The sequence below is a fragment of the Adiantum capillus-veneris genome, chromosome 11 (genome assembly GCF_014529385.1).
Source record: "Adiantum capillus-veneris isolate H3 chromosome 11, ASM1452938v2, whole genome shotgun sequence".
NCBI lineage: Eukaryota > Viridiplantae > Streptophyta > Polypodiopsida > Polypodiales > Pteridaceae > Adiantum > Adiantum capillus-veneris.
The window spans coordinates 34,228,925-34,252,320 of record NC_140941.1 but is presented as its reverse complement, the minus strand read 5'-3'; the positions used below and the strand labels follow the sequence as shown (position 1 = coordinate 34,252,320).

Genomic DNA, 23,396 nt, shown 5'->3' with positions numbered 1-23,396 from the left:
TGGGTTGCCTCACTAGAGTAAGGCGAAGGAGCGCCAAATTTCCTGAAGAAGGACCGTTTCATTGTTGGCATGTGGTCACCGCTTAGAGAGAAGGTGAAGGGAAGGTTTCCTGCAACATATGAGTTGGCAGTAGAAGTAGACCACCTTAAAGACAAGAAGTTGCGCATGCAAGCAAGAGTAAATGAGTCAGAGGAAACAAGCTCGGTCCAACCAACTCCAGTGACTGCAACAGCCAGTCATAGAGCCCAACCACAAGAGGCATCAAAGGAGCAGCAAGATCTACTAAGTCGCATCACTACCCAACTAGAGAGTTTATCCGTGCATCTGGTGCAGCAAGGGCATGCACCTGTCAGAAATCCAGAACAAGGAAGAGGACAACGAAGGCATTACTAAGAGTACCACTACTATAATTGCAGGGAAGACGGCCATGGTATGTACTACTGCCCACATCGAAGGAGGCATAATTTCAATAGAGGGGGGAGACATAATCAAATCTCTCCGCCAAGGGCAAGACCACCACCCCCCAGGCAACTAGGGCCAATCCCACCGGTCCAGATCCTTCGACCACCTGTACAACAACAACCACCACCACAACCTCTTATTCCACCACTACCCCCACCACCTGCTGTAAACCAAGCGGTGAGTGTTATTAGCTTGGAAGCTAAAGGGAAGGCCGAGTCTAGCAAGCAAGCAGCTGAACTGCGACGGAAGATAGACATAGTGGATTTCTCACTAGGTGAGTATGCTCAACCCTATGACTTATTTCAGGATGTGTTGATGCAGGGCCCGAAGATAACTTGGCCCAAATTACTCCACCTTGCACCAAGAATGAGGAGGAAATGGACAAAAATGGTGAGTACCAAGAAATCAAGACCAAGGATAGCTGGGGCTATCTCTGGAAGGGATCTCGATGACATCCTACCAACTATGGATGCTCCCATCAAGGGGCAACGAATCTCAAATGTCTACATAGATGGTGGCGTGCAAATATGCGTCATGAGTGAAAAAATGATGAACCATCTAGGTCTAGAGGTGAGTAGGCCGGCACCCTGCCAAGCCAAAATGGCAAACAATGTAAGAGTGAAATGTGTGGGCATTGTGAATGCGGTCAAAGTAAAAGCATTCAATATAGAAGTGGAGGTAGACATCTTTGTCATGCCACACAAAGGAGAGGGCTACCCTATCATTCTTGGGAGACCCTAGCTCATGGATATGGAAGCTAAGCAAGAATGGAGCACCGGGATGATTCAGATGAAGGACGCTAAAGGGAAGTCCATATTCTACTATATGAGGACTAGGAAGCAATGCAACATGATCTTGGAGGCTTCAGAAGATGATTCCACCAACAACTATTTGTCTACCTCAAGAGAAGAGACAACCACCACTGACGGGAGTGACAGTAGCATTGAAGTTATGGGGGTCATTCTTAAAGACCCAAAAAGATTGACACAATCTGAAACACCCCCGACAAACCAAGAGGAACCATCAGGTACGCAATCCTTAGAGGATGCAGGTAAATTACAAAGGATGCTCTCAAATGAGCTAACCGATGAAGAAAAGAAGGAATATGTCTCCACGCTGGGTAATTTCACTACACTATTCATTGATGGCTATGACAAGATCATAGGAATCACAGTAGTACAGCACCACATAAAACTCAAGGAAGGTAGTAAACCCATGGTGCAAAGGCTCAGAAGACTTGGAGTAATCCAACAAGAGGCACTACTTAAAGAAGTGAGGAGTTTGCTACAAGCAGGTTTCATCTACCCTGTCGAAGACTCAGAATGGGTCTCCCCAGTAGTAGTCACACCAAAGAAGAATGGCAAGTGGAGAGTTTGTGTGGACTATAAACCCTTTCAATGCAACCACGAAGAGGGATCACTTTCCCCTCCCATTCCAGGATGAAATTCTCAATGAAGTGGCGGGTCACGAGCAATACATAGTGTGCGATGGCTACTCAGGATACTTCCAGATTAGCATTGCAAAAGAAGACTAGAAGAAGACAACCTTCATCACACCTTGGGGATGCTTTCCTCACAGAGTGATGCCTTTTGGCCTCACCGACGCTCCGGCCACATTTCAACGCTATGTGACCTTTGTTTTCCAACCCTACTTTGGAACGTCAATACGGGTTTTCATAGATGATTTTTGCATCTATAGTTCACGAGCCCTCCATTTAAGCAAAGTCTACGATGGCTTAACCAGGCTACAAACATTGGCTAGCCAGCTCAACATGGATAAGTGTCACATTAGTGAAAGCAAAGTCACTCTCCTTGGCCATGTAATTTGAGCAAAAGGGATTGAGGGTGACCCTAGCAAGATTCAAGCTCTGGTATCTTTGTCGTCACCCACCACCGCTAAGTAGTTGGTTTCTTTCCTTCAGAAGGTAAGATACTTAAGCAGGTTCATTCACTTGCTATCTCAAGTGGTCCTCCCTCTACAACAAATCACCCAAAGGGATGTCTTCTCATGGAGTGAAGAAAACGAGAAGCAATTTACCGAGGTGAAGCAAATCCTAGCTAAGCTTTCCACCATTTCACCCCCGAAGTGGGACGAGCCATTTTACATGAACCCTAGTGTAGTAAGTGATACACTCGGAGCCGTGCTAATGCAAAAGAACCCCCAAAATTCTTTCATGTGTCCTATTTACTTCTATAGTCGTGTCATGACCCCGTCAGAAAAGGGATTTACCGAAGTAGAACACATGGTTCTTGCACTAATGTTTTCTACCACAAAGTTCCGCTCCTATCTTCTGTCTATACCCTTTGTAATCCTGAAAATGGAGGAGGTTTTCCCATATATAATGCGACACATGGATGTCTCATCTAGGATCTCTATATGGCTGGTTAGATTACAAGAGTTTGACTACACCATGCAAGTGGAAAACTCCACCAGGGCTAGTTTAGCGGGAATTCTTACTCATCTCTATTATGAGAAGAAGCTGAAGGTCAACACGGAAGCAAAAGAAGAAACACCAATGATAGAAAGTCCTAAGCTAGAAAGAGCTCACTCTCTTTTCTTTGACGGAGCATACAAAAGAATAGTGGACCAGTCTGCAGCTGGCATAGTCATTTTCAATGAGCAACAAGAAAGAGTATTCTCCATTGGGCAGTTATTACACTCCCACTCCAACAACGAAGCAGAATATGCAGCTCTAATTCTTGGGTTGGAACAATGTATTTCACAAGGAATTCATCGCCTAAATGTGTTTGGTGATGCTTTGCTTTTGATAAGGCAGATAAACGGCACTTGGGTTTGTAAAAATCAAGTTTTACTTGGTCAACTATGCCAAGTTAAGGATCTTCTAAGGAAGTTTGAAGCAGTGAAACTATTTCATGTCCCCAGAGCAGAAAGTCAAGAGGTTGAAATGCTCTAGCCAAAGAAAGAATACAGGACATTCCCGTAGGAGCAATCAAAATGAAACTACCCCTCTTTCAAGGTAGTGATGCTATGCCTGATATCATTAACTTTCTAGATACAGGAGAATGTCCGGAAGGGCACACCAAAGGCCAGAAACAGTGGCTGGTAAGGAAGGCTACCAGATACCGCCTTGTAAACGACCACTTGTATTGTAAGGGCAAGGATCATATTCTTAGGCGAGTGCCAACCTCTAGTGAGATCACATAGGTAATTTCAAGTTGCCATGATGGCGTCTGCGGTGGTCATTTTGCTCTAGATTCACCAGTAGGAAGATTCTAGAAGCAGGATACTCTTGGCCTAGATTGAACAGGGATGTACACCATTGGTGTAAAACATGCAAGGCTTGTCAAGTGGCTAGTGATCGGACATTAACCTATGAGCCACAAAATCCTATCATCTCATGTGGTCCATTTGAGAAATGGGGAATAGATGCAATCGGTCCTTTACCAAGGGCCCAATCAAGTAAACTATACATTATAGTGGGTGTAGACTACATGACTCGATGAGCAGAAGCAACAGCCACCACCCATATTACAGCCCAAGAGGTAGCAAAGATCATTTTTGAGCACATCTGTTGCGGTTTTGGCACTCCTCTAGAGATAATATCAGATAGGGGACCACGTTTCAGAGGTGATCTAGTGGGAGAACTGATGAAAAAGTTAGGCATCACACACCGACATTCCACACCATACTATCCACAGTGTAATGGCCTAGTAGAAAAAGTAAACGGAATGATTTGCAAAATCATCACAAAATAGGTGAACAATCACACAGAAGACTGGGATAAACATCTCTTGGCAGCTCTATGGGCCTACCGAACGACGTTATGAACATCACTAGGTTTCACCCCTTTCCTTCTAGTTTATGGGAAGGAGGCAATTCTACCCATTGAGGTACAGATAGCCAGCTTACGAGTCTTGGCTAGCCAGATACAACACGTAATTGTAAATCTCCGAAACCACATCCTGGATCTAAGAGGCTCCAACTAGATAGGGAAGAAGAAATCAATCAATATGCAGTGCATGCAGAACGACGCCGGCTCACCTTCAATCAAGGGCTTAAAGAAAAGGGCCTGGGAAAGGGTATGTTAGTGCTGAGATACAACGACAGATTTGACACCAGGAAGGACAACAAATTTCAACCCAGATGGGAAGGACCATTCATTGTCAAAAAACAATGAATTTGGGTTTGATCGAGAGTTCATGCTAGACATTCCAGAAGAGGGAGAACCCTCTAACTCCACAACTAAAGATGCAGAGGAAGGGCTAGAAGCATGAATGCCTCTAGCCAGATGGGAGGGGTTATGATGGTCAGTTTTCGAAACCGTGACCATGAGAAACACACCCTAAGGAAGGGAAGGCTTATTACCAAAAGAGAAAAAAAAAACAAAAAAAAGATCTTTACCATTCCCCCCCCCAACGTTAACCACTAGTGGGGTGCCGCCAGTTTGGCCACACACCCTCCATTATCGCCAGAAGACGAATCACTCTCCATCCTACCGCTCGGCTCCGCCGATATTCTCTCTCTCTCCTACTCTGCCGCTGCATCACCTGGCCCGGTAGGCACATAACACATTGGTGCCTCTATCACACCCTCCGGCGGGCCGCCACAGATATTGTATATTCTCCCTCTCTCTCTGCTCCTCCACACCTCAGCCCCCGGGCAGGCCTCCTATCCCCAATTCCCCCCCCCCCCCCCCCCCTGCGGTCCACATTCCACTAGCCTTATATCCCCCCCCCTTGTTTCTTCATAACCATGGCGGACCACCTCATATTCCACCCCTCCCCTACCTTCACCTAGCTCTAAGTTCTCTCTCTCTCTCTCTCTCTCTCTCTCTCTCTCTCTCTCTCTCTCTCTCTCTCTCTCTCTCTCTCTCTCTCTCTCTCTCTCTCTCTCTCTCTCTCTCTCTCTCTCTCTCTCTCTCTGCCCCTTAGGAGCGGCCCCGCGGGCCTTAGGGGAAGCCACACTCTCTCTCACTCTCTGTCTCTCTATTCTCTACCCTCCCTCCCTTATCCCCTCACCACCTCACCACTTGCTCTCCCTCTCTCTTACTCCCATGGTGGGAACACGCCTCAGGAGGGACCTCTCTCTCTCTCTCTCTCTCTCTCTCTCTCTCTCTCTCTCTCTCTCTCTCTCTCTCTCTCTCTCTCTCTCTCTCTCTCTCTCTCTCTCTCTCTCTCTCTCTCATTGACTATTCCCCCCCGTTCCCAGCGGCTCCGCTCTCTGTCGCACGCTCTCTATCCCCGGCCCTCGCGGGCGCTGTGAACACCATCCAACACACCCCCCCCCCCCCCCCCATCCACTCATACCCTCTCTCCCCTCTCCAACACACACCCCCTCTCTCCCTCGCGCTCTATGCGCGCATGTCGCAGGTAGGCCCCCCCACGGTCTCTATCATGCTCTCCCCTCCGCAGTCCATAACGCGCACACATAGCAACACTCATACACACACACACCCGAGCGCACACAACCCCCTCTCTCACCCCATTCACCCCCCCCCCCCCCCCCCCTCCGCCTCTGCATCGCCCACAGCATCGTCGAAAAAATAAATAAATAAATAAATATATATATATATATATACATTATATACACACACACCGCCCGCGTTCCCACGCACGCATACACACACACACACACACACAGACACACACACACACACACATATATATAATTACACATATGTACACACATATACTCGCACACCTATACATGCCCACACACGCAAAACGTACACACAAAAAAAATACAAAAAAACGAAGAATTCTACGACTACGGCGACATCAACAAAGAAGGACAACCCGAATCACGTGACACCGACAACAAAAAGAACAAAGGCGCTGAAGGCATATCCCGGCCGACCCCAAAGAGACGTACGCTATCATGCCATCGCACATTCATAATGTGAAATTAAAGTATCTACCTCACTCTTAATGTTTATGATGTGTGGGACCAAATGCTACAATGTACATAGTGTGATATATGTGAAAATGAATGTCACGGTTGCAATCGTGTACATACCTTGCCGGGCGAACTAGGCCCTGCACCTGGCACCATGGAATTATTTTTCACATAAATATATGCCTAATTTGCTTTGGTAATGTACAAATGTCAAGTGTTTCGAAGTGGCACGCTCGTTTTGCCTAGAAAGTTCAATTCCGGGCAATCTCGGCCAAAAATAGCAGGTTTCGTGCGCTGGCATGAAAGACGTATGCAAAGTGATTACCAAGTGGGAAAATGAGGTTCAACATGAAATTTGAGCCCAATGGGATTTTTCCACAATTTTAGGGATTTTTTCTAGCTCGTTTGGGCTTTTTACGAACAAAAAGTAACATTTTTGGGCTAAAAATGGTCAAAAATAGCCTTAAAAATGCTCAAAATAGCTCAACATGCCACATCAATGATGTTGGAATTGTTGCTCGAGTTGTGTGGGAATTTTTAGAGCCAAGAATGAGCTCATTTGGGCACATGAGCAAGGAGATTCAACCATTCCTCTACAGGGTGCTAGTGCAGTCCCGTGCTGCTTCCACTACATGGTTGAGGCTGTGAGGCCTCCAATTAGGGTTTCCCCTCCTCAAATAACTACTTGGGCTTCTCCAATGAAGTACTTAAGCTTCCATGAAATGTTCACGACGAATAATCGAAGCGTAAATTTAGGGTTTTTAATATGTCGAATGAGCACTGCATCTGTGCAATTGGGAGCGAGGCTACACCTAATTTTCACACATATAAGAGTTTTGAGTTAGTATTGGTTCTTTTTCAAAGTGGAGCTTTCATGGCTGGAGTTTTGTTCTTTTTTAGTGTGGTTTTGGCTTCAAATCATCTACGCCTTGCTTGAGTTTGCTACGAATCCTCACAGTCAGAGGCCCGACGCTTTCCTAGTCGCACTGCGCACTTCTTGACACGTTTTTGGTGAATCCGACGCGAATTAGGCTAGGGTGAGGGTTCAAAATCTTCATTGAAGGTCTCAAAATAAAGTTTTAAAGCTATGGAGCAACAAGAGAAACAGGGGGTTCGGTTTGATCCAGTCACAATGCAAATGTTTCAAGCTTTTGCAGTGTTTATGCAGCAGGAGCAAGATGCAGAAAGGAGGGAGCTTTCCTCAACCAAAGCGCTTCAATCTGTGGTGAAGAAATTGGACCAATTTAAAGTTAAATATGTAACAAAGTATCTTTGTGGGTATGTAAAGGAGATGGAGCTTCATCGAGTGCCCGAAGTAGAGATGGTGCAAAGTTTTGAACTTGCTGTGGTTCCCGAGATCAGAGAGCATGTAAGGGGAATTAGAAATGAGCATGGGGCAACTTGGGAAGCATTCAAATTAGCCTTGAAGGAAGAGTAGTTCATGGAGGACTCCGAAAGGGTAACAAAGAGGACTTTCTTAGAGTGGGTAGTTCGGTCAAAAGAGTGGCTCTCGCCTACCGAACTGCTAAGGGAATTCGAATGCCTTTATTATCAACTTTCAAGAACTAAAAAGGCTACTCTAAACTCGGAGAAGACAGAGCTCTTTTTGCAAGCCGCAGGTAAAGAGATTCAAGAGAAGTTAGAGCTACTACTTGAGGATAAGGATGCAGAACAGGGTTTGAAGACTGATTGGAATGAGGTTGACGACGCCATTTCACTGCTAGCTAAGCAACAACGACGAAGAGACAAGATGATAGTCAATCCTACTCAATCCCCAAGTGTTTCCGAGAGTCCTATAAAGCCTGTGATTGTGGTTCCAAAGAGTGACAAATCCATCCTAGATGATATTGTCAAAGGAATGCAAGAGCTCAATTTAAAGCTTACAAGGCTAGAAGAAAAGGGGAAACCATCAGGTCAATCTACAGGGCAACGACCGCAAACCAGAGAAGGCTTTGTCAATAGATGCATATGGTGTGATAGTATTGACCATGGAAGGAGGGATTGTGAAAGTTTTAAAGACGGTTTGACAAAGGAGCTCGTTTTCTTTAAAGATGAAAAAATTCACTTAAGTGAAACGGGTAAGCTCTTGGGAACAAACTTTGGCAAAGGCGGGATAAAGAAGCTAGTTGAGGACATGGCTACTAGCCATGCCATCTCAATGGTTGAGGCAGCCGCCTATGGGTTGAAGGTGGATCCTATTAAGAAAAAAGGATCATTCAAGGTTGGAGAAGATGAGTCTAATGATATTGTAGAGCTATGGCCATGTGCTATAGAGTCTGCTATGAAGGGTAAAATGACTACAGAGGTTTTACATGAAGCTGGAGATTGCATTCGGCTTGAAACAGGTTGGAATGACCCTGTGGACTCTTTGTCAGTGCATGCATATATTGCCAAATGACAAGCAAATGAGGCCATTGTTGAAGAGAAACGTAGGCGCGAGAATGGGATGAAGGGCCTTCAAAGCGGGCAACGAGGAGTGGAGGTAGAAATGACACAGTGCCTCCTAGATCACCTTCCCCGCAACAAATGCCTATCCCCAAAGTGCCTATGCAAGAAGCCTCTAAAGACAAGAAGAAGGATGCAACAAATTCCAAAGCAAACGGTCCGGCCTACAAACTCCAATCTGATACAGAGGCAGCAATGGATCTCAAAAAGGTTTTGGAAGAGAGGATTCTAAACAGTAAGGTGGAATTTACCTTGGGTGAGGTCCTTGGTATAGCAAAGTGGGAATTCCACGAAGAAATAATTGATATCATAAAGAGGAAGCGGAAGTCTCTTACTGAATCTATCCATGTACAGGGTGAAGAAGAAACTTTAAATGCACAGGGTGTACATGTCTATGGCAAACAAGGTGATGAAACTATTGTTGGATGCTACAAGTCTAGGGGAGGAGTAAAACACGTTCACTTCTTGGATGATGAAGATGAAGTGGAGACCACTCACGAGAGATACTACTTGAATAGGCACTGGGCAAGAGCAACTACTGAGATGCTGGTAAAAGTAGGAGACTTGGAAGAGCCATACATTGTGTTGATAGATCATGGGTCATAAATTAACCTCATGTCAAAGAGTCTTTATCAAAAGGAAAATGGCCAATTGATAATCATGGATGGATGATTCGTGCAGCAAACAACTCATCAAGGGAGCTGTACGGAGCTTGTCCAAATGTTAAGGTGACTATAGGGGATGTGAAAGATGACCAGAATTTCTTTGTGCAAGAGATGTCTACATACCCTCTTATCCTTAGGCAGCCATACATCATTGCTACTCGCATGGAAACCAAGGTGATGGATGATGAGTTAACTTATGCAAGAATAAGTAGCAGGGATGGGAAGCGTGCAGTACAGTTCCTTACTGTTTGTGTGGACCATGAAAGGAACCGTGAAAGTCTTAGAGAGAAACCCTTGCCAAAGACAAACAAAGAATTCCAGGACTACAAGGATATGAGGGGTTTCGGCCATGTACCATTGTAGAGCGGGATTGCAGTGGTACAAGAAGAGAAAGGTTCTCGCATCATGTATATGCAAAGGATACAATTTCTACAGGTTTTGTAGGATTATCAGACTATGGATCTATTGCTTTTACAGAGTGTGAGGACTTAAAGCGGGGTGAACGACAACATGTAAATAGTGTACAAAGAAGTTTGAAGATGAATGGTTTGCTAGAAGATAATGAATGCATTGCAGGTGTGTTTGATGAGTGTTCTTTTGTGGATACTATGCAAGATTTGGAGTCTTTAGTGGAATGCAATTTGCATATGGGAAGTGAGGTCGTGAAAGTATGCTCAATAGAAATGTACAAAGTCATTGAGGATTTCAAAAACTCTCAAAGTGTTGATGCACGAGTGGAGACCAAGTATAAGTCCATGGCAAAGAAAGTGAAACCAGTGGCATTACCTCTACCAAAAGACTGCACAAATAAGATGGAACAAGCTGCTTTGCAACCTAGCCTTCGTGACCCAAGCAAGATTGGACACAAGTTCACAAAGGATTCTTTGAAAGAGTTAAAGGTTGGTTGCGAGAATAGTTTGACAAAAGCTGAAAAGATATGCTTTGAAGACATGCTTGCCAAACATGGAAAAACTTTTGCATTTGAGCCTTATGAGATAGGGTGTGTTGATCCATCCATTGTTGCTCTTATGGTGATCTTCACTATCCCTCATGTACCTTGGAACTTGAGACCTATTCCTGTTCCAAAGGCTCATTTGCCAAAACTCATTGAGTTGCTTAATGAAAAGATCAAGATGGGTATCTTGGAGCCTTATTGTGCTCCATATTGAAATAGGTGGTTCATTGTTCCAAAGAAAAATGGTTCTTTACGCTTTATTCAAGATATGAAACCTGTAAACAAGGTGAAAATCAGAAATGTGGGTATAGGGCCAATTGTCGATGAGTTTGCAGAGGCATTTGCAGGAAGGGCAATATATTCTATGGGAGATTTGTACTCAGGGTATGATCAGTTCCAACTAGCAATGGAAAGTAGGGACTTGACTACCATGAGGACACCCTTGGGTTTAGTAAGGATGTGCACCTTACCTCAGGGGGCAACGAATTCAGTTGCACACATGATAAATGGTATGAACAAAGTCCTACGTGACTTCATACCACAAACTACAATGCCTTTCCTTGATGATGTGCCAATCAAAGGATGTGATGTAAGTGATAAAGATGTGGCTCTAGACTCGAGGGGGTGCCGAAAGTATGTGGCAAACCATATCAACGATTGTGATAATATCGTGTCAAGGTTGGAAGAGGTAAACCTTACCTTGTCTGGACAAAAGTCAATGTTTGGTGTGAATGAAGTTCTTATTGTGGGACATATGTGCGGGCCATATGGTAGAAGGACTTGTCCTGCAAAGGTTGATGTAATCCAGAGAATGAAAGAGAAATGTATAAATGTCACTGAGGTTCGAAGGTTCTTGGGTGCATGCGTGTTTTATGTTATCTGGATTCCGCATTATGCACATGTAGTAGAGCCTTTGTATCATCTTTTGAGAAAGAACAAAAAGTTTCAATGGGAAGAAATGCATACCCATGCCATGAGGAAATTAAAGAAGTTGTTGCTTATGTCTCCAACTTTGAGAAAAGAAAACTATGAATGTGGAAGATATGTAATTGTGACAGTGGATACTAGCCCCACAGGAATTGGATGGGCGATTGGGCAAGATGATAATGATGGCAAGCGATATGTGGTGAGGTTTGGTAGAGTTTTAGTGGGAGGAATTGATACTATTGGCATCACGGGGAGGGGACTTGTGTGATGGTTTGTTTTGGGAATTGCACCATGTGAAGGGAGATACGTCCACCTCTCAACTCCAATGGTCGATGCACACACACATACACATTCTTGGTAGGAAGTTTCATATCAACAAGTCATCTTTAGAGAACGCACCAAATAGATTCACCATCTCTTCTCCCTACCTCTCTATCACCACGGTGTGCCACCTCGCCGAAAGGAAGGTCATTGTAAATACTGCAAGAAATAATTCTCCCTCACATCCCAGAGGGTTTTCATCATTTGTGTGTGTATGTGCGGTGTTCACATCACCGTCGTCTGCGTCCTAGCCGCTCAAAGCTAGGTGGTGCCTCCTGCTCGCTTTACCGTGATCGGTTCGAGGCGTGTCATCGACCCCCGGTGTTTTAGAGGTCGTCGGGGTTCGGGTCCCTCTTTGCTCCCGTCCACATATAGCATCATGTGGATAGCCTTGAGAGTCTAGCGAGAGATTGAGAGTCTAGCGAGAGATTGAGAGTCATAGAGTCTTTGAGAATCTTTCCTTGTGTGAGAGCCCACTATGTGTCACACTCTCGAGCACTTGCCTTACACTCCAAGCGTTAGTTACGAAGCACATCACCTTGGTTGTCTGCAGTTGGGCTTGTGAGCCTTATAGTCCTCTTATGTAGTCATATTGTGGTTTACAATTCTGTCGTGTATCTTTGCACCCACTCATGGACTGGGCAGAGTTGGCCACAACCAAACTAGTCTTTGTATGGTCATTTGGTTATGTACAGAGTGTTGCCTTGGAGGGCTTGTGGTTGTCTAATCCATTGTTTCAGTTCTTGTTCAGTTTATTGTTTATATTTTCATGTTTCTACATTGCTTGTCGGTTTTGAGCTAGCTTCTAAGCCCTCATGCATACAACATCCAAAGCACCCCACCACTAGAGAGAGCATTGTGCACCATTTCCATCTACACAATGGTCCTACAAGTTCAAATGTTTATGGACTAGAGAGAGAGAGAGCCCTCAGAGCAAGGAGTCAATAATGGTGTATGTAGTAGATGCAAAATATTTACTGAAGATTGTGCTCACATCTGGCTCAACTGCAAGGTAACAAGGTAATCGTTCAATTTCTTCAGTCTGTCGTTTCTCAGATAAATCTCAAGTCTCTGGATTCCAAGGATCTTTTGCTCGGAAACTAGAAGGGGTTGGATATTACCCTATTGAATATATGGAGAGGTTTCATCTTGTGGTTCATATGGCTCCAGAGAAATGCCTCAGTCTTTTAGTACAATTCCTCCTTTCCTATGTCCCTCCTTAAAAAGGATTTGCTACACTCAACAACTCAAATATGTAACAGAACTGTGGATGCCCCCTATAAATGTGAATCTTTGTCTTCTATCAAAAAATGTACCGAGTGGCGACAATGGAATAAGGTTGTGCGAGTCTTTTATCAATTAAGGCAATAGATTTAGAATGAAAGAGCTGCTGCCTCTTTGATCTATACTAAGGATAAAGGGGGAGGGAATTCCGGCTCCCCGCTCCTTGCCACGCGTCAGAACCTGCTTCAACCGGTGGGTGTGGCCTGCAGTCTGGGAGCAGAGTGATGCACAGAGGGAGTAGAGTGATGCACAGAGAGAGAGAGAGAGAGAGAGAGAGAGAGAGAGAGAGAGGCCGCCGGCTATGCTAGTTTTTGTAAAGGGGCTAACCCACCCCTTTCCTGTGGGTTTCATTGTATCCTTTTCTGGCATTTCTTAATCAAATTCTACTTTCTTCAAAATAAAAAAAGAAACGTGGTCCATTTTTTTTTTCTGGTTAAAATTGTAAACAGGGCCGAAACATTCTCTGGTTTTGTCTTGCTTGGGGGCGGGGGAGGGGGGGGCGGGTCCTTTAGCCTTGCGTCTCTTGCTCTCTCTCTCTCAAGACACACACACGTCAGGCTTTCCAATCCCAATCCCAATCCCTCTCGGGCCCCCACCCCAACACACACACACACACAAACACACAGAGATCCTGATGCCTGATTCCCCTAGTAAAGTTCCTTCCCATGCACACAAGACGACATTGACGCCAGCTGCACCTCTCGACTACACACGCACACACAGCACAGCTACACCTTTCAAACTTCAGAAGACGTGAGCAAACGTTCATGAGAATGAGAATATTTATTAACCGCCCACATTGCGTGCAGGCCAGCGTGGCAGCATCCCACTAGTGTCACTCCGCCAGCTTGGACTCTTTATCTTCTGCCTCCTCTCTCATCCTAGGTCCTCTCTCTCTCACCGGACTCACACACGTACACAAGCCTCACATCTCACATGCAGTGTGAGAGCTCCGTGTGTGTGTGTGTGTACGTGCGTGCGTGCGTGCGTGCGTGTGTGTGTGTGCGCTCCCAAGCAGCACAATATCAAGAAGCTTGGCTCACCAATTTTTGCGTCTGTGCGTACCTGGTGTATGCTTCTCGCAGCACAACACACAATAATATCTAGTTTTCTGTACATTTGTGCATACAAAGTAGCAAGAATGGTAGATTTTGAACGGGAAGAGCGACGGGTATTCGTGCGCAAATGGGCCGGGTTTGTATCCGCCATGTGGTTGATGGTCTTTTCGGGAAACTATGCATATGCAAACTACTCAGAGGCATTGAAGGAGGTGTTGGGCATCAATCAGAGCCACCTAAATGGCCTCAGTGTTTCAAGGGACATCGGAGACTCATGTGGCGGCATTATTGGCGGTATCCTCAGCAACTACCTGCCCCCTTGGGTTCTCCTCTGCATTGCCGCTACTTTTGGATTTCTTGGTTATGGAATCCAATGGCTCGTCGTCGCTCGAGTCATCGATCCCCTGCCTTACTGGATTGTATGTATGTTTATGTGACCATCTCTCATTGTTGATTTACTAATGATCAAAAACCAAGTGTAATTTATTATCATTGATCAGCATGATGCCGTTAGAAGACGGGGCTTTGCGCTCCTAATTAGGGCCAGTCGAGCATTTTGAAAACTCTATTAAGCACCAAAACAATTATGCAACAGAGGGAGAAGGAAGGGATGGTTGCTCTGCTCCTAACTATAATTTAAGCCTATAATATTGTATACTTGCATTTGTTTGGGCAAGGATAATATTAGTCTCTTGTCCGAAAGGTAAAACCCCACTGATACCGCAGTTTCAGGGGGGGTATATGTTCGCAATTGGCGTACATGTCGACGAAGATCACAACCGTTGATTGCTAATGTGAAGATTGGGTGTCGTCATAACGGTTCAATTAAACTGGATGGAAGGATCAATATAGCACATGTGTTTGGCTAAGATTGTTTCTTCAAGAAATATTCCTTCACACAGCATATTTCAAATGTTGGTCAATCTTGCATATAAATTTTAGCCACAGAGATGCCTTAAATGCACTCTCTGTAGTCCTCACGAATACCCAGATATGTATGAATATTTAAAACTGTCAGTGAACCTTCCATGGAGCTTACTACTTTATTTGGATGCTTGGCAGATGGCAATGTCCTTAATGGCAGCAGGAATTTGCATAGCATGGATGAACACAATAGTATTCAATGCATCTGTCCGGAATTTCAGTCGAAACCGAGGGCCAGTTGCAGGGTTGCTCAAGGCATGCATGGGATTGTCTGGTGCAGTTTTCTCCATTCTCTGTAGTACCCTCTTCTCAAATTTGGCCTCCGCATACTTACTGATGCTAGTCACTATCCCCAACATGTTTTGCCTGGTCTCAGCCATTTTCTTCAAGCCCTTGCCGACTGCAACTACAAAAGAGGAGGAACAGTTGGAGAGGAAGAGCATTTTCATCTTCAATGTCATTGCATCCGTTCTAGCAGTCTACATTGCCTGCCTTGACATTCTTCTTGTCGACTTGGACAATACCTTGACATACCAATCTCTATCGGTGTCGGTTCTCTTGGCCATAATTTTAACTCCAGCCTTTATCCCTGTAGTACTCTTTGTGAAGATGAAGAGGTCTGATACCTTGCCCAAATTAGGAGTTCATTTTAAAGGTAAGGACACAGAAGCAACAGGTGATGCAAAGTCGCAAGCTCAAGATAACGCTAGCCTCATCGCCAAGGCAATGTCAGACAACATAAACCAGTACAACACATTGAAAAAACCTTTGCTTGACACAACTGGAGCCCTAGATGCCAACAGAATATTGTTGGAGAAGCGAATACGTAGAAGGTTCGCATGTGCATGGATGTGCTTTAGCCGCCCTCGGATGCCCGCTTGGGTTGTTGAAGGCCTTGGCAATGAAACACCAACCCTTTCTCTCTTGAAGACATGGCACTACTATGTGCTCTACTTCTCCCTCTTCTGTGGGTGTGGAGCTGGTGTCACATTCAACAACAATTTGGGCCAAGTGGGAGAGTCACTAGGATACAGCACCGTCAACCTCTTCGTTTCGCTATTCAGCTTGGGAAACTTTTTTGGCAGGATAGTATCAGGCAATGTCTCCGAATATTACATTAGGTGTGTTCATATTTATGCTTCTTAAAATATAAAACATGTTAAATAGGATTTTGTTATATAATCTTCCCTAGCCCTCCATCAAAAGGTCAGTTTGTGAGCTTTTGTGGGTGATTGTATAAGACAATTGTTAAGAGATTCCATTATGATTTTTGTGTGTTTGTATGTGTGTACTTTATCTTGACCAATGTGTAGCATACACACCATCATTCAAGAGAACTTATACTTGAGTTGGTTGCAGACTGGTAGGTATTCCCAGGCCAGCATGGATGGGCTTGGCAAAGGTGCCTATGATAGTGTTGTTTGTTTGGCTATCAACAGGGTCAGTGGCGTCATTACATGTGGGATCACTAGTACTCGGCTTTTCGCATGGCTGCTTTGTCACTCTAGTCATCCCCATTGTCTCTGAGTTCTATGGGCTAAAGCACTTCAGCACCAACTTTGTGCTGACAGTGACATACCTTGTCACAAGCTCATATGTGTTCTCTAGCATGGCTGGCTACCTATACGATTGGGAAGCGTTGGCGCAGGGCAATTTGACATGCTACGGTGCTGCCTGTTATGGGACTACATTCCAAATTTTGGCAGTAGTGCTCACCATTGCTCTGGCTTTTGATGCAATACTCACCTTGATTAGCAGGCCCCTCTACCAAAAGATGAGAACTGTTACTCTCCTTAATTAGCCTTCAGGACCCCTCCTCTCTCTCTCTCTCTGTCTCTCATACATACCTTTGTGATTTATCTACTCGTTTGATCTTGCAACCATGCAGGACCTATTGGTGTCAAGGAAGATTAATGCTTGGGCTGCTTTTTATGAAGCCCACATATTTCTTCTACCGCCTACTGTGACTTTGTACTCTAGAGGCTGAGGCTACATTTTTGTATTTTACCATTCTTTATGAGTTATAAGCTCCACTAAGTTGAGCTAGACTTGGCGCTTGGTTGGCCATGTCATAGAAATTTCTTCATGAGGTTTAGTTTTGACTAGTACGGCCGGAGCCCTCGACGGCCTCTCTCTCTCCCCCTCTCCGGCCTCTCCCTCTTTATCGCGTGCAAAGGGGCTTCTTTTAGTTTTGGACTTTAGCCTTCAAGTCGCAGATTGCGACATGTGTAAAGGGCTCCCCCGTCCGCCATATTATGTTAGTAGATGTGTCGTTGCGGATAAGAAATACTTTGTTTATATGCAGTAGAGTGAAGTATAGAGTATTAACTTGGACTAGCGACCTAGTCATTGAGGAGGCATCTTGCTCTAGTGTGAAAGGTGGAGAACATTTTTTTTGTCAAGCTGCAAGAAAACCATGTGAATAATTAAAAATTTTGTCATGTTATGAGGAAATGAAACAAACTGCAGGCTATATATAGTGAACGTCCTACAAAAGTGCCATACGAAAGTGTGGTCGAGAGTTCCATGGTGAAGAGTCTACACTGTGTATCCTCAGAAATTATAAGGAATGGAAGTTGTCCCTTGCCTGTACTTTAGCTGTTTGCTCCAAGCAAACACATAGACATGGAGATTTGGTTACTGATGACAAAGCTTTACGACTTGCTTCCATCATGGATTTGCTCCCGCTCTTATTGTTTGCTCTAACGAGCTCAATTTTTGGATTGTAAATGGAAAGTTTTTGTCTTCACTCTTGTATTGATACTTAGAGAGTCCCACATCACAAAGTTCTTGAGCGAGATGCATGTTTGTGGCATGGGATCTTCCCAAGGACATTTAAGATCCTCTGGGATGGAATCAAGGATGGTCCATTGTTGGTGCTCTAATAACTTCGTCCTCGCTTTAGCTAAAGTAGATTGTAGATCTCTACTAAAGTGACCCATGTAATTAACTTATGATTTTTACGGGTGACACATCAATGGAGAACCTTGTTTGCCCTCTCAAGAAGGTTGATTTGTCCTCATGAAACTCAATTTCAAGCTCCTCTTTGGCGCCTTCGTCTTTATTGTAGGATAACCCCTCACATCCAAGACCCTTGACACTATTAGCTGCTTATCTTCCGATCTCTCAGGTAAATTCATTCTCTTTAGCGATTGCCAAGAACATCCATTTTCATCCTCCTCTATGATGATAATCCTAGAAATCCCTTTGCAATGTATTGAAAGATGATTTATACTGGAGAGATTAGATTCCTCATGTGAAGATATTATTTTCAACGGTAGAAGATCTTGCCATGTCTCTTGGGGGGGTCACTATGTATAAATTATGTAGATTGCATGCGTTCAAGGACTATTTATAAAAACCTTATATATGAACTATTGACACATAAAATACACCTTTTTCTATTCAATGTGTAATTTTTTTTTCCAATCCCATTTTACGATACCCTTTTGTATGTGAAAATGTGAGAAAAAAATAAAATTTGATAATTCCTTCTATTGCACTCACATGATAGTCACATAATTATTAAGTGACACCCCCCCCCCCCCCCCCCCGCCATGTCTTTTAGTCAACATCTTCCATGGAAAGGCAAGTTGTAGTCCAGTCATGGAGGAAACGTTAACCCATACCTCTTTATCTCTCCTCACAAAATCTTTTGCGTTGGCAATCATACGCACGGCAAGTTGGGACACATCATCACAATCCCTCCTTTTTTATCATGAAAGCCTACAAGCTACCCAAAGTATCCATGACACATGAAACCCTACCTCCGTAAATGTTGAGCAGCTCAAGTTCTTGTGGTTGATGTCCTCTCATCTATGAGTTCATCATCATCATCACTGCCAGCATATTCATTAACTTCTTTACTGCACTCACGTGATAGTCACATAATTATTAAGTGACCCTCCAGTCCATTGTATCCATGCCTCAATCATCATGCTTTGTGAGTCCTTCAATCACCTTCTCTACTGCTACAATCCTCTTTCTGTTCATCCTTTCTGTCATGGTCTCTTTGGATTTCATACATCGATCATGTCGTGTGTTAGCAATCATACACATGGTAATTTGTGACACATGAAAAATCCTTTCCTTTCAATCACGACGGCCCATAAGCTACACAAATTAGCAATGATCCATGTCACATGAAACCCTACCTTGATAAACATTAAATAGCTCATGTTCCTGTGGTCGATACCCTTCTAAAGAGCCAAGGTTTCTAACATGTTGATCCCTTGATTCAATCTATGCATCCATCATCCTCATCACTACCAGCTAATCCTGTATCTATATTTGCGATCATCAAGCTCTTTCGTAATTCCTTTGATAGCACCCCTGCGGCTACGATCTTTTATATATTCATCCTCTCTCTCATGGTCACTTCTTCTTTCGTAGCTTCAATCATGCCGATCATGTTTACTGTGATCTTGATCTCCATCATCATCGCTTCCACAACTTTTTCTATCATGTCTACCATCACTACCACTTCTTTGTTAGCCTCATGCCCAAGCTCCATTTGATTCTCCATTTGTTCATCAATAAGGACATACCGAGTTCTTCAATCTTTGCATCTTGTGGCAATGATCCATTCTATATTCATTCTCTCTATCATGCTAGGTTGCATTTATTTGAGCAGATAGTTAGAAATTATTTATATAAAAAATAATCATGTAATATTGGAATAAACGATTAATTAATATTTATATCAATCAATACCTCACGGTATATCTTGGGGGGTGCAATATATGTAATCATTTCTATTATCACAAAGGGGTAGATTGGGATTTTTTGATAACTTGAAGGGAATATTGGGATTTTTTATCCAAACTCAAGGGATATTCTGGGAAATTTTCATAATGTGTGGATATTTTGGAAATTCCCACAAATTTGAGGGGTATTTTAGTTAGGTTACATTCTTCAAATATACCCCTGAACACATGTTATATGAGGGGTTCTCAATAGTGCACCTCGCAAGGGGTGTATAAACATGTAAAATTGTGTTCAACAGGCTTTTTGATTGATAATTCACTTTCTCTCTCTTTCATCGCTCTCTTGCTAGCTACCTACATACACACCCTCTTTCTATCTACGTACACACCCTCTCTCTACCTCTACACACTCTCTCTAGCTTGTGGAGAGACTCTCTCTCTAGCTAGGGACACACACACTCTCTCTAGCTACACTCTGGGGATTGGCCATATTCTAGACTCAAAAAACTACAAATTTTAAGTATTTTTCAAGTTTTTTTGTACTTGTATGCGTGTTTGACATGATTTTGGTGTGTCCTACTCACATATGGGGTGTGTAGAGTAGATAGACACTATTTGGAAAGTTTGATTCACTATCTGGTGCGTCCTACCCCAAAGGTAGTTTTGATTAGATACAATCTCTTCCTCCCACAATAAGTTAGGAAACTAATAGACATCACACCTCTTGTTTGGCTCGTCGGTCCTACTTGAGATACTGCCCTAAGAGTGCATAGACAACAAATACATTGTTAAACTAGCCCAAAGTGTTGTAATAGTGTCTTATCGATATTTCAATGGTATGGCACCTTAGAAATACCAATAGCATATCGATGTGAAACCGCCCAGTCAATGGTATGATCATAGCATGATATCAAAATTATCTCAGTGACACATCAGTATGATAAAAGTAATATAGCGATGTTATAGTAAAACTATCCCAACAAGACATTGGTATGGTGAAAGTAATATAGCCATGTTATAGCAAAACTATACCAACATGACACCTTTATCATACTAGTATCATAATGAATGACACATGTGAGACACCAATATGGTACCGATTGGACAACAAGATGATACATGTATCACAAGGGTTGGGCACCCATATGCAACTTGTATAATACATATATGACACATGTATATCACCAGTAAATCACTTCTTGGAAACTGGTATGGCACCTATATGATCCAAGTATGGTAAGTACTGGTTTGATACCAATATGATAGTTGTTGGACATTGGTATGACACGTATATCATACAAGTATGATAGAAGCCTAGCAATGATATGACAGCTCTATGAAATGTTGGACACCAATATCACACCCATGTTGTAAAATTATAATACTTGCTTGACACTGGTATGATGAAAAAATGACACTTGTATCATTCCAATATCATTATGAATGACACCTGCTGGACATTGATGTGATACTTGCTAGACATCGATATTACACTTCTATCATACAAGTATGATAATAGTTTGACAACAATATGACAACTACGTGACAAATGGACAATGGTATGGATTGTGTCAAATATCGGTATGACACATTTATAATAAGCGTATAACAGTAGTGCAACGCATGTATCATACCAACATAATGCATTTTTTACATGGACGTGACAAAAGGTCTCTCTCTCTCTCTCTCTCTCTCTCTCATGCCCAATGCTTGCCCTATATTTTGATTTTGCCTTCGTAATAATTTTTATTTCACCAATTGTAGCCCAAACCTAGAGGCAAACCTCACCACCCAACCAATCTAGCTTTAATCTAACCCTTATCATTTTTTGACATAACGAACGATCCCCCCATACCTTATTTCCCTCGTCAAAATCAATCCTTGTATTCTTGGTTCATTTAAACTATAATCTTATCCAAACATAAAGGCAACCCTCACCCCTTCAATATTTTAGCTTAATTTTAAACTCTCAAATTTTTCTAGTACTACAGATGATGGTCCTACTCCATTGCTATCCTTGCCAATGCCCTTAGTTCATTGAGATTAAAACTTATAAACCCTTTATACATTAAAGCCTTTCCCTAGCACCTCAACTTAGACCTTACAAGATGTACCATATTCCACCCTCTCATAAACCTATAATTTTTCTAAATTACTGATACTTTTCAATTTGGAAAATATGAAGATACATGAACATTTCAAGGAGTCCTTCGGACTTTCATTTTGAAAAATATAGCTTTTCCTATTGTCACATGGTTCTTAATTCCTGTAGTACCGGCTTTGCCTCCAACCATCCCTCTCCAAGTAGTTACCCCTGTACCTCTCACCCTCTTAATTGAGCGTCTTGGTATCAAAGACCTAACTCAACCCCAGTTTGGTATGACACCAAAACCAATCTCCTTTTCCTATAAAAGCCACTTCTTGGCTAGGTTGTGTTTTTCCCTGAAGAGACCCATTGAGGTCGAAACGCATTGGCAACTAAGCCCTTGTAAACACAATACAATCTTAGTCTGTTTTTTACAATCATGACCCCCCGCCCCCACGAAAGTTTTGCACATTGAAATTTAATTTTTTTCAATAAGTTTATATATAGATGACTAGCATCGCACTTTCTATCCTTTTGCATGCCATTGTGCTCGTGCTTGCATAAGTTGGTCAAGAAATGGATCCTTTTGCATTGACATTGCAATAGATAGATTCACATCTTTGGAGATTTTGCGAGAGATCTTCGGTGGGCAATTGAGAATAATCTTTGATCGTCTATATTTGAATTGTTGACACAATTGAGGGGTAACCTTTGCAACTTTTTCACCGTACAAACGTTTTGTAGCTCTAATGGAGTGTTGTCCAGAGCTGATCCAATAATCAACATTGTGAACATCCTCTTTGGCAAGTTTGTTAAGAGGATGTTTCTTGGAAGGATCACAAGGCATCAAAATTGCCAATATCTCCTCTTGCTTTGGTTTTTGAATGAATTCTAAAGTCAAAATCCTGGCCCAATCTAGATTCAATCTTCTATACACATAGTTTGATGGAGTAGGAAAATACCTTGTCACATCAATGCTAAAGACTTCATTAATCCCAAAAGGATAGAATCCCTTCTTGATTTCTAAGGAGGTCAGTGCCTTGTTATCTTCGAATGGAGTTTCCATTTCCAACAACTCCTCTTCAAAAACCTCTTTTTCTTCTGCACTCTTTTTCATCTTCCTCTTTGCTAGTTTTTGTCGATCTTCCTCAAGATTAGAATCATCCTTTGCCTTTCTTTTTCTTTTGAGTCCTTGTGCATCTTGCTCTTGTGAACCTTCTTGCTCCTCTAAATTAATGGTGGCAGTGATCTTATCTACATGTGTTGAAGCGCTTGCACGGGAACCTCTTGATGCTACAAGTGCACTCCTAACTATGGCTTTCCCTGTCGTCTCCACAACTTTCTTAGAGAGTACCCCTATTGGTTTCTTTGTAGGTACAATCCTCTTTGGTAAGCTCAAGACTCGCTTTGCATCTTTCACTGCCTTCACTAGGTCTTCCACACAATCCACACCTGAGTCTTCTTGATTAGTGAAGCTAGAGATCTTCAATGCTAATTTCACAATAGAATTATATTTTCCTAGTTTGCTACCATTCATGTCTGCTACATGAAAAGTGCCTTTGTGGTCTCTCCAATAGGTATCACATTACATGCAAATCATGGCATTGCTATTGCATCCACATCATCTTTCACACCCATAACAATCCCCATATCTCCATATTTCATATCACCTTGTGACAAATATAGATGGATGTCATCTTTGTAGTT

General features: G+C 43.0%; 1 protein-coding gene across 2 annotated transcripts; it reads left to right on the top strand.

Annotated features, from left to right (window-relative positions):
- The first annotated feature begins 13,780 nt into the window (after positions 1-13,780).
- Positions 13,781-17,140, top strand: LOC147447086 (protein NUCLEAR FUSION DEFECTIVE 4-like). Of its 2 annotated transcripts, none has more exons than XM_086522992.1 (3): positions 13,781-14,396; positions 15,036-16,018; positions 16,257-17,140. In XM_086522992.1, exons 1-3 carry the CDS (start codon positions 14,214-14,216, stop codon positions 16,696-16,698), a joined length of 1,608 nt encoding a protein of 535 aa, XP_086379118.1. In that variant the 5' UTR covers positions 13,781-14,213; the 3' UTR covers positions 16,699-17,140. The 2 variants fall into 2 exon arrangements, with proteins under 2 accessions (XP_086379118.1, XP_086379117.1); XM_086522991.1 differs by having other exon boundaries at positions 13,784-14,392; positions 16,257-17,113.
- The last annotated feature ends 6,256 nt before the right edge of the window (positions 17,141-23,396 follow it).

What these genes read in the sequence shown, in the direction of transcription:
- LOC147447086 (XM_086522991.1), top strand. Translation starts at nt 13,988, where the DNA reads ATGCTTCTCGCAGCACAACACACAATAATATCTAGTTTTCTGTACATT. An exon ending in ATCCCCTGCCTTACTGGATT is followed by an intron (nt 14,393 to 15,035) that starts GTATGTATGTTT and finishes GATGCTTGGCAG; the next exon opens with ATGGCAATGTCCTTAATGGC. An exon ending in GTCTCCGAATATTACATTAG is followed by an intron (nt 16,019 to 16,256) that starts GTGTGTTCATAT and finishes AGTTGGTTGCAG; the next exon opens with ACTGGTAGGTATTCCCAGGC.